The 12,011-nt window shown below is 42.2% G+C and overlaps 1 protein-coding gene across 1 annotated transcript in view; it reads right to left on the bottom strand.

Annotated features, from left to right (window-relative positions):
• Positions 1-12,011, bottom strand: part of LOC129855743 (microsomal triglyceride transfer protein-like) — a 44,963-nt gene that overhangs the window by 9,902 nt on the left and 23,050 nt on the right. Inside the window, exons 12-14 of the mRNA XM_055923727.1 lie at positions 3,386-3,483; positions 3,021-3,142; positions 237-464 (exon numbers count right to left, since the gene is read on the bottom strand). Coding sequence (XP_055779702.1) covers positions 237-464; positions 3,021-3,142; positions 3,386-3,483 — 448 coding nt within the window. The remainder of the gene's footprint in view (positions 1-236; positions 465-3,020; positions 3,143-3,385; positions 3,484-12,011) is intronic.

Genomic DNA, 12,011 nt, shown 5'->3' with positions numbered 1-12,011 from the left:
CTGACAACTAAAATGTGGCCTAAGCGGATACCATCACCTATAATAGTTTATGAGTCTATATGCAGAAATGTGTTAAAAATGTCTGAGGTATCAGCGACTTCAGATGATACAGAAGAACAAGTTCATTTGTGTGTTGTCATTAAAAAAATACACTTTAAATAAAGTTTGATTGATGGATTGACTGATTGTTTGATGGATTGACTGATTGTTTGATTAATTGATTTAAGGGTGCCAACCTGAGAGTGGTCAGTGAGCAGGATCAGGCCCTTCACCACGTTCATGGGCTCGCCGGACATAGAGAACATCTTGGACATGAGGTCACTGTAGCCCTTGAAGAAGGTCACAGGCCGCAGCTGGACGTCGAAGAGCAGAGCCGACATCCCAGCAAAGGACTCCAGGTCCTCCTCGCCTTCGTCCGGCTTGGCCGCGATCAGGGACTCCATGCCTTGGGCTTCAATTGCCACCTGGACAGCGAGAGATCAAATATGGCAGTCAGATCCTAACTGTCAACAAGTCGGCACTGTTGGTTGGTCCACCTTCCTTAGTTGAGTAAAGCAAGTCAGTGTAAGGTGAAGTTGCCCCTAAATACCGATCTTGGTTCAGTTTAGCATTTTCTCCAATAAAATAAGCTGTACCCACGGCAAACTTAACCTAAGAGCGTGCAAAATCTTAGCTTCTGCTCTTCTACATGACTACATATACAGTGGGTATCATAAGTATTCATCCCCTTTGGATTTCTTCACATTTTATTGTGTTACAAAGGATAAAAACATTTTTTATGCCAACAATCTACAGAAAATACTCTAATGTCAAAGTGGAAGAAAGAATTCAAATTTTTTTTTTTACAGATTATTTGAAAATAAAACACTTATGTTCCCTAGATAAGTATTCACCTCTAAGTCAATACATGTTAGAATCACTCCTTTGGCAGCAATGACAGCTATGAGTCTCTAAGAGCATTGCACACCAATATTTGCCCATTATTCTTTTAAAAAGTATTCAAACTCTGTCAAGATGTTGGGGATCATGGCTTGACAGCAATGTTCAAGTCTTGCCATAGATCTTCAAGGAGATTCAAGTCAAAACTGTATCTTGGCCACTCAATAACATTCACTGTCTTCTTGGTAAGCAACTCCAATGTAGATTTGGCCTTGTGTTGTAGGTTATTGTCCCATTGAAAGGTAAATTTCTCTTGCAGTGTCTGGTGTAAAGCAGACTGAAGCAGATTTTCAACTAGGATATTGCCTGTCCTTAGCGCCATCGCGTTTATTTTTATCCTAAAAACCTTCACAGTATTTGCCGATGTCAAGCATCCCGATACCATGATGCAGCCACCACCATGCTTGAAAATGAGGCAGTTACTCAGTGATGTGTTTTCCCTATACATTAAGGCTTTGCATTTAGGCCAAAAAAGTGTATTCCTTTGCAGTTTTTTTGCAGTATTACTTTATTGCCTTGTTGCATACAGGATGCATTGTCACGCCCTGGCCTTAGTATTCTTTGTTTTCTTTATTATTTTAGTTAGGTCAGGGTGTGACATGGGGAATGTATGTGTTTTTGGATTGTCTAGGGGTTTGTAGGTTAAATGGGTCAGTGTCTTGTCTAGGGGTTTTGTATGTCTATGGCTGCCTAGATTGGTTCTCAATTAGAGGCAGCTGTGGTTCATTGTCTCTGATTGAGAGCCATATTTAAGGCAGCCATAGGCATTGGGTTTTGGTGGGTAATTGTCTATGTAGAACGTTTGTAGCTTTTGTATATTGCACTTACGTGTGTAGCTTCACGGTCGTTTGTTGTTTTGTTTCGTTTTGTTATAAGTGTTCGTTTCGTGTTTCACTCGTCTCAAATAAAAGAGATGTATTTTTCACACGCTGCGCCTTGGTCCACTCATTATCCTCAAGACGATCGTGACATGCATGTTTTGGAATATTTCTATTCCAAAAAGAATAAAAACCGGCAGACACGGCATTTTCCTAGAGGAAAACCTGGTTTGAGGGGGAAACCTTTCCACCAGACACTGGAAGATGGAATTCACCTTTCAGCAGGACAATAACCTAAAACACCTAAAATGGCCAAATCTCCAATGGAGTTGCTTACCAAAAAGATAGTGAATGTTCCATGGGGCGGCGCACAATTGGCCCAGCTTCGTCCGGGTTAGGGAGGGTTTGGCCGGCAGATATATCCTTGTCTCATCGTGCACTAGCGACTCCTGTGGCAGGCCGGGTGGGGTGCACGCTGACCATGTCGCCAGGTGTGCGGTGTTTCCTCCGACACATTGGTGCGGCTGGCTTCCAAGTTAGATGGGCATTGTGTCAAGAAGCAGTGCGGTTGGGTTGTGTTTCGGAGGACGCATGGCTCTCGACCTTCGCCTCTCCCGAGTCCGTATGGGAGTTACAGCGATGAGACAAGACTGTAACTACTACCAATTGCGGAGAAAAAAGGGTCTAAAAAAGACTATTAAATTCATTTTAATCTCACTTTGTAACAACAAAATGCGGAAAAAGTCAAGGGATCTTCATATCCGGCTTCTTCACCTGCGGGATTGTCTAAGACCAGCCACCCGGACAGCTGATGAAACTGGGGAGCATTTCTGTCTGTGGGGGAAAAAAGTATTCTGATTGGCTCCCCAGTGGGTGGGCCTATGCCCTCCCAGGGCCACCCATGGCTGGGCACCTGCGCAGTCATGTGAAATCCATAGATTAGAGCCTAACAAATGTATTTCAATTGACTGATTTCCTTATATGAACTGTAAAATTGTTGAAATTGTTGAATATTGTTACATGTTGAGTTGATATGTTTGTTCAGTATAGTTATAGCTAGATACCTGGCTAATAGCCAGCCCCTGAGATACCTAGCTGACAGAAAATGTCTGATTTAAGGTATTCCAGTACTTGAATTTCAGAGTGCCAAACTCAAGTACTTTAAGCACCTCAAACACCTTGTGCGAACCCTGGAATACTTTATGAAGGCACTGTAAATATAATAATTTCTTCATTATCAATTCACGAATTCATTCTCATTACCTGGAGGCCATGTAGCAGGGCGCCATTACTGGCTCCGTAGATGTTCATGTTGCTCCTCCTGAGGACCCCAGAGCCAGAGTACAGAATGTCCAGACTGTAGGTGGTAGTGGCATCAGCGGTACCTGCAGGAAATTGATTTAGTTATAAACATAATTATACAGTACATAAAATGGCACCTGTGACTGTGCCTCATGGCAGCAATGACTAATCAACAAGACTATGAACTTTATCCATATATGATTATATCACATAGCTGTATATCACATAGCTGATTATTCTTTAAAATGTACAAAAAAAATCCTTAATGTGGAAAGTAGTTTTTCCTTTATATTGAACAGGAGAAAGGTGGGGGGGGGGGCACTTACGTGCCATGAAGCCAGAGAAAGCAGAGGATGACCCAACCTTGGAGAAGCGGTCATAGTTGTGGGAGATCATGTCCTTCATGGCTTGCCGTAGAATTTTGCTGGAAATTGTAGTGACCAATAGAAATTAATGGTAAATAATGCATTGTGTCATTTTGGAGTCACTTTTATTGTAAATAAGAATATAATACTTCTACATTAATGTGGATGCTAGCATGATTACGGATAATTCTGAATGAATTGTAATTATGAGTGAGAAAGTTAGAGGCATAAATATCATACCCCCCCAAAATGCTAACCCCCCCTTTTCTTGTAATGGTGAGAGCTTATGTCTTCGGGGTATGATATTTGTGCGTCCATAACTTTAACTCACTCATCATTATTCATTACTCACTACTTACTGGACCCTTGTGATCACTCAGCTAAGCATGTCTCTCCTTAATGTCAATATGCCCTGTCCATTGCTGTTCTGGTTAGTGTTTATTGGCTTATTTCACTGTAGAGTCTCTAGACCCACACATGCGCTGACATCACCTGGTTTCAATTATGTTTCTAGAGACAATATCTCTCTCATCATCACTCAATGCCTAGGTTTACCTCCACTGTATTCACATCCTAACATACCTTTGTCTGTACATTATACCTTCAAGCTATTTTATTGCCCTCAGAAACCTGCTCCTTTTACTCTCTGTTCTGGATGTCCTAGACGACCAATTCTCATAGCTTTTAGCCATACCCTTATCCTACTCCTCCTCTGTTCCTCTGGTGATGTAGAGGTGAATCCAGGCCCTACAGTGCCTAGCTCCTCTCCTATTCCCCAGGCGCTCTCTTTTGATGACTTCTGTAACCGTAATAGCCGTAATATTCACTCTCTGAATGGCACACATACACACAATCCATGTCTCAATTGTCTCAAGGCTTAAACATTACAAATATTTAAGTGCCTTTGAACAGGGTATGGTAGTAGGCAGTGTTGTATTTGAGACCACCTAAAGCGAGACGGATTCAAGACCAATACCGGAGCAAATCGAGTCCGAGTCTAGACCAAGACTGGGGGGGGGGGGGGGTTCTCTGGGGAGATAAAGCTAAGTCAGCCATTGGCTAGGCCATCAGAAGAATTGGATCCTGAGTTCGTAACCCCCAAGGCAATTGAACTTATCCCAGAGGCTGCTCTAAGACGCCGGCTGGCGGAGAAGAGGAATTCGGAGTGGACTTCTAGTGTGACTCAGGTGGCGGGCACACCCTCCACCGCTTCCGAGTACATTACTCGCTAATGTTCAGTCTCTGGACAATAAAGTATACGAGCTCAGGGTGAGGATCTCCTTCCAGAGAGACATCAGGGACTGCAAAGTACTCTGTTTCACGGACTCATGGCTCTCTCGGGATATACTGTCCCCGTCCACACAGCCAGCTGGGTTCTCAGTTCATTGCGCAGACAGAAATAAAGAACTCACTGGGAAGAAGAAAGGCAGGGTGTATGTTTCATAATTAACTGCTCATGGTGTGATTGTGGTAACATACAGAAACTCAAGTCATTTTGTTTACCCGACCTAGAATACCTCAAAATCAAATGCTGACTGTATTACCTTCCAAGAGAATTATCTTCGGTCATAGTCACAGCCGTGTATATTCCCCCTCAAGCCGATAACACAACGGCCCTCAAGGAACTACGCTGGACATTATGCAAATTAAACCACAAATCCTGAGGCCGCATTTATTGTAGCTGAGGATTTTAACAATGCAAATTTAAGGAAAAAGCTACCGAAGATCTATCAACAAATTGACTGTAGTCCTCGCTCAGCAAAAACATTAGATCACTGCACTGATCACTGCTAAGCCCTCCCCAGCCATCCCTTCGGCAAATCTGATCACGACTGCATTTTGCTCCTCCTTTCCTATAGACAGAAACTCAAACAGGAGGTACCCTTGCTAAGGTCTATTCAACGCTGGTCTGACCAATCAGAATCCATGCTTCAAGATTGTTTTGATCACGCTGACTGGGATATGTTCCGGGTAGCCTCAGAGAATAACATTGACGTTTACACGGACAAGGTAACTGAGTTCATCAGGATGTGTACAGGGGATGTTGTTCCCACGGTGTTTATTAAAACCTACCCATACCAGAAACTGGTATGGGTAGCGCAAAACTGAAATCACAAACCACCGCATTTAACCACGGCAAGGTGACTGAGAATATGGCTGAATACAAACAGTGTAGTTATTCCCCCCATAAGTTAATCAAATGGGCAAAACGTCCATACAGAGACAAAGTGGAGTCGCAATTCAACGGCTCAGACACGAGACGTATGTGGCAGGGTCTACAGACAATCACGGACTACAAAGGGAAAACCAGCCACGTTGCAGACACAAGGTCTTGCTCCCAGACAAGCTAAACACCCTCTTCGCCGTTTTGAGGATAACATAGTGCCACTGACGCGGCCTGCTCCTAAGGACTGTGGGCTCTTGTTCTCCGTGGCTGATGTGAGTAAGACATTTAACCTGTTTGGGCTGCACGCTGAATATTGAAAAAACTGGAAAATGTGTGCACATTTTCAAACGGCCTCCTAAGAAACTTTTTATTTTCCAATATGCATATATTTACTACTGTTGGATAGATAACAGTCTGTAGTTTCTAAAAAGGTTTGAATTGTTTCTCTAAGTCGAACAGAAATATTTTTACAGCCATTTTCCCAGCCGAATTGAGTTTCCCAAAATGCGATGTGTCTCTTTAAGACCTTCTCTATAAAAGGCCATTTGACTTATGACCATAGGGACACGTCAGAGGCGTTCGCCAGACTGTAATGCGGAAGTGAGAATTGAAAGGAGTCGAATATCTCTTCCCTGGACTGAATAACAGAACTTCTTGTGAGACCTGCGCAGTTAAAATAAAAATCCGGGCGCGAAGGATAATTTGATCTCGGCTTCTGGAACAAGGTAGTTAACGTTGAATATGATGCCTGACTACGATATTATTTGCTACATGTCACAAAATCATCCTAAAGTGTGTTTTTTCAATATACTTTAATTATATTATTGCAATTTATTCTGGACTTTAGATGTGAAACGACGGAAGAATTTTTTGAAGAAACGCTTTCTGGCGCAGCAATGCTACCGTGCTAGCTAACCAAAGAGGGAAATCATTCGTTCTGGAACCCAACTAAAGACTCTACTGGACATTGGACCCCGTTACAACATTCTGATGGAGTACCAAGAAAGATAAGACCCAATTTGGGATGCTTTTTCATATATATGTCGAACTGTTGAATGCTAACTCTGCTAACTATGCTAGGCTAGCGCTTGACTAGAATCAATGCTGCCTTATGCTAGCTTATGATGTTAGCTAATATAACGATATATTGTGTTTTCGCTGTAAAACACTTCAAAAATCGGAAATGTTGTCTGTATTCACAAGATATCTGTCTTTCATTAGTTATCCACCATATGTTTTTCTGAAATGTTTTATGAGGTGTAATTAGTAGCCGACGTTGGTGTATGTATTTTCTCTGGCTACTCCCGGCTGGATTCAGACTGTAGCTATGTATTAGCATTTTTGGGTAGCATCAATGTAAAACTGATTTATAGCTAAAATATGCACTTTTTATGAACAAAACATAGATTTATTGTGTAACATGTTATATGACTGTCATCTGAGGTCGTTTTTTCTGGGCTCTTTAGGTTGGTTTTAGTTTATTTCGGTTGGTTGTGCATGCTACTTCAATCATAATTCATACTTCATAATCATAATTCATACGTGTCTGTCCACTTTTGTATTTGGTGGTGAGCTAACATAAATATATGTGGTGTTTTCTCTGTAAAACATTTAAAAAATCGGACATGTTGGCTGGATTGACAAGATGTTTATCTTTCAAATGCTGTATTGGACTTGTTAATGTGTAAAAGTTAAATATTTTTAAAAAATAGATTTTGAATTTCGCGCTCTGCAGGGGTGTCATTTTCGGTCCGAGGTCGGGCTTGCACCCCAAACAGGTTAAGCAGTTTAACCCTCGCAAGGCTGCAAGCCCAGACGGCATCCCTAGCCGCGTCCTCAGAGCATGTGCAGGCCGGAGTGTTTACGGACATATTCAATCTCTCCCTATCCCAGTCTTCTGTCCCCACTTGCTTCAAGATGTCCACCATTTCTTTATTAGGCACAGGAACAAAGGTAACTAAACTAAATGACTATCGCCCCATAGAACTCACTTCTGTCACCAGGAAGTTCTTTGAGAGGATATTTAAGGATCATATCACCTCCACCTTACCTGACACCCTAGACCCACTTCAGTTTGCTTACCACCCAAATAGATCCACAGACGATGCAATTGCCATCACACTGCACACTGCCCCATCCCAACTGGACAAGAGAATCACCTACGTCAGAATGCTGTTCATTGACTATAGCTCAGCCTTCAACACCATAGTACCCTCCAAGCTCATCATTAAACTTGGGGCCCTGGGTCTGAACCCCGACCTGTGCGGGGTCGCACCCAGGTGGTGAAGGTAGGAGACATAATCTCCACTTCGCTGATCCTCAACACAGGGGCCCCACAAGGGTGCCTGCTAAGCCCCCTCCTGTACTCCATGTTCACCCATGACTGCATGGCCATGCACGTTTCCAACTCACTCATCAAGTTTGCAAACGACAACAGTTGTAGGCCTGACTACCAACAATGACCAGATAGCCTACACGGAGGTGGTGAGGGCCATGGCGGAGCGGTGCCAGGAAAATAACCTCTCCCTCAACGTCAACAAAACAAAGGAGCTGATCGTGGACTACAGGAAACAGCAGAGGGAGCACGCCCCTATCCACGTCGATGAGACCTCCGTAGAGAAGGTGGCATGAAGTTCTTGAAACCTGACGTTCCTCGTCGTACACATCACTGATGATCTGAAATGGTCCACCCACACTAACCAACTGTGAATATATTTTATGGGCTTTGCGATTGTGTAAAAATCAAATCAAATTTTGAAGGTCACATACACATGTTTAGCAGATGTTATTGCGGGTGTAGTGAAATGCTTGTGTTCCTAGCTCCAACAGTGCAGTATTATCTAACAATTCACAACAATACACACAAATCTAAAAGTAAAATAATGGAACTAAGAAATATATAAATATTAGGACGAGCAATGTCGGAGGGGCATTGACTAAAATACAGTAAAATAGAATACAGTTAGGCTGGGCGATATACAGTTGAAGTACACCTTAGCTAAATACATTTATACTCAGTTTTTCACAATTCCTGATATTTAATCCTCGTAAAAATTAGTTAGCATCACCACTTTATTTTAAGAATATGAAATGTCAGAATAATAGTAGAGAGAATGATTTATTTCAGCTTTTATTTCTTTGATCACATTCCCAGTCGATCAGAAGTTTACATTCACTCAATTAGTATTTGATAGCATTGCCTTTCAATTGTTTAACTTGGGTCAAACGTTTTGGATAGCCTTCCACAAGCTCCCACAATACGTTGGGTGAATTTTGTCCCATTCCTCCTGACAGAGCTGCTGTAACTGAGTCAGGTTTGTAGGCCTCATTGCTCGCACACACTTTTTCAGATCTGCCCACAAATTTTCTGTAGGATTGAGGCCAGGGCTTTGTGATGGCCACTCCAATACCTTGACTTTGTTGTCTTTAAGCCATTTGCTACGACTTTGGAAGTATGCCTGGGGTCATTGTCCATTTGGAAGACCCATTTTCGACCAAGGTTTAACTTCCTGACAGATGTCTTGAGATGTTGCGTCAATATATCCACATAATGCGTGGTCCCATGGTGTTTATACTTGCGTACTATTGTTTCTATAGATGAACGTGGTACCTTCAGGCGTTTAAAATTGCTCCCAAGGATGAACCAGACTTAGGGAGGTCTACAATTCTTTTTCTGAGGTCTTGACTGATTTCTGTTGATTTTCCCATGATGTCAAGCAAAGAGGGACTGGGTTTGAAGGTAGGCCTTGAAATAGATCCACAGGTACACCTCCAATTGACTCAAATTATGTCAATTAGCTTATCAGTAGCTTCTAAAGCCATGACATAATTTTCTGGAATTTCCAAGCTGTTTAAAGGCACAGTCAACTTAATGTATGTAAACTTCTGACCCACTGTAATTGTGATACAGTGAATTATATGTGATATAATCTGTCTGTAAACAAATGTTGGAAAAATTACTTGTGTCATGCATAAATTAGATGTCCTAACCGACTTGCCAAAACAAACTATAGTTAACTTCTCTGGGATAGATAGCAGTATTTTCACGTCCGGATGAAAAGCGTGTCCAAAGTAAACTGCCTGCTACTCAGGCCCAGAACCTAAGATATGCATATTATTAGTATATTTGGATAGAAAACACTCTGAAGTTCCTAAAACTGTTTGAGTCATGTCTGTGAGTATAACAGAACTTATTTGGCAGGCGAAACCCCAAGGACAAACCATTCAGATTTCTTTTTTGAGGTCACTCTCTTTTCAATGGGTTTTCATTGGGAATCCAGATTTCTAAGGGACCTTCTTGCAGTTCCTATCACTTCCACTGGATGTCAACAGTCTTTAGAAATTGGTTGAGGTTATTCCTTTGAGAAATGAAGAAGTAAGACTGTTCAGAATGAGGGTAGAGGGAAGTGTACGCTTTGTTAGAGGCGCGTGACCTGAAAGCACGCTCCACTTTGTTTTCCTCCGATATTGAACACAGTATATCCCGTCTTCACTTTTATCGATTATTTACGTTAAAAAATACCTAAAGTTGTATTACAAAAGTAGTTTGAAATGTTTGGACAAAGCTTACAGGTAACTTTTGAGATATTTTGTAGTCACGTTGCGCAAGTTGGAACCAGTGTTTTTCTGTGTATACCAGTGTATATCGACGGAATTAATCGAACAAAAGGACCATTTGTGATGTTTATGGGACATATTGGAGTGCCAACAGAAGAAGCTCGTCAAAGGTAAGGCATGAATTATATTTTTATTTCTGCGTTTTGTGTCGCACCTGGAGGGTTGAAATATTGTCTGTGTTTGTTTGCTTGGGTGCTATCCTCAGATAATAGCATCGTTTGCTTTCGCCGTAAAGCATTTTTGAAATCTGACACATTGGCTGGATTCACAACAAGTGTAGCTTTAATTTGGTAGATTGAATGTGTGATTTCATCAAAGTTACATTTTATAGTCATTTATTTTGAATTTGGCGCTCTGCATTTTCACTGGATGTTGGCCAGTTGGGACGCTAGCGTCCCACATATCCCAGAGAGGTTAACAAGAAATTTGTGGAGTGGTTGAAAAATGAGTTAATGACTCCAACCTAAGTATATGTAAACTTCTGACTTCAACTGTATATCGTGTGACGATAGAAACATGTCTATCGTTTCATATTATGCTCTATCGTTTATTTCGATGTGTCGCAAATCACATTCTTTACGGCAATATTTTGTGTCAATTGAACAATGCTTTGCAGAAATTTGCAACACAAACAAACATGAAGGAGAGTGAACGTGACACAGAGCATGGAGACATGGAGCTCGTACTTAAAAGAGGGGCTACTTCGGTCGCATGAACTTGGTTTGGGTATGAAAAGTCTGACACGGACCAGAAAACCACCCTCTGCAAAATATTACGCAGGCCGGTAACCGACATCAGGCTCAAACACCACTAACTTCTTACCACCTACGCAAGAATCATGTGAAACTGTACGGAGAGAGTCTATGGATGACACCCCAAAAAGTACAGTCAAGTGCTCAATACAAACCCCCGACTCAGACGTTGCGAGAGGCTTTTGCCCGCGGCACACATATGGCAAAGAATCACGAAGATGGAATGATATAACAACTGCCGTTACAACTTACATCTGTAAAGACATGGCCCCAATTTACACGGTCGAGAAACGGGGGTTTCGTGAGTTGCTGCTAACACTCAACCCAATGTACCAAATGCAAATTGATATGTGGCACGTATTAATGCCAAACTGGCAAGCCCAGGCAAGGATGTTTCGGACTAGCTGATCCGTCACAATACATATGAGATGAGTAAAGCAGTATGTAAACATTATTAAAGTGACTAGTGTTCCATTAATAAAGGGGTCAGTGATTCCATGTCTATGTATATAGGGCAGCAGCCTCTAAGGTGCAGTGTTGAGTAACAGGGTGGTAGCCTTGAGATAGAAGCTGTTTTTCAGTCTCTTGGTCCCAGCTTTGATGCACCTGAACTGACCTCGCCGTCTGGATGATAGCGGGGTGAACAGGCCATGGCTCGGGTAGTTGATGTTCTTGATGATCTTTTTGGCCTTCCTGTGACATCGGGTGCTGTAGGTGTTCTGGAGGGCCGGCATTGTGTCCCTGGTGATGAGATGGGCAGACCGCACCACCCTCTGGACCATCACAGAAGCTCCTTTGTGCATGATTTCTCTATTCTACTACATAATTGAACAATCGTATACGTCCACTACTTTAATACGCATCAGTAGGGATTAAGAAGTAGGGATACACCACTGGCCCTTTGTGTTTAACAAAAAGTGCACTCTCCTACATGAGTGCGCTGGTATTACGGTTGTCACGCCCTGGCCTTAGTATTCTTTGTGTTCTTTATTATTTTAGTTAGGTCAGGGTGTGACATGGGGATTGTTTGTGTGTTGTTGGTTTTGGGTGT

This window comes from Salvelinus fontinalis, chromosome 5 (genome assembly GCF_029448725.1).
Source record: "Salvelinus fontinalis isolate EN_2023a chromosome 5, ASM2944872v1, whole genome shotgun sequence".
Classification (NCBI taxonomy): domain Eukaryota; kingdom Metazoa; phylum Chordata; class Actinopteri; order Salmoniformes; family Salmonidae; genus Salvelinus; species Salvelinus fontinalis.
Note: the sequence above shows the minus strand (reverse complement) of the source record. Positions and strands in the feature narration are given on the sequence as shown.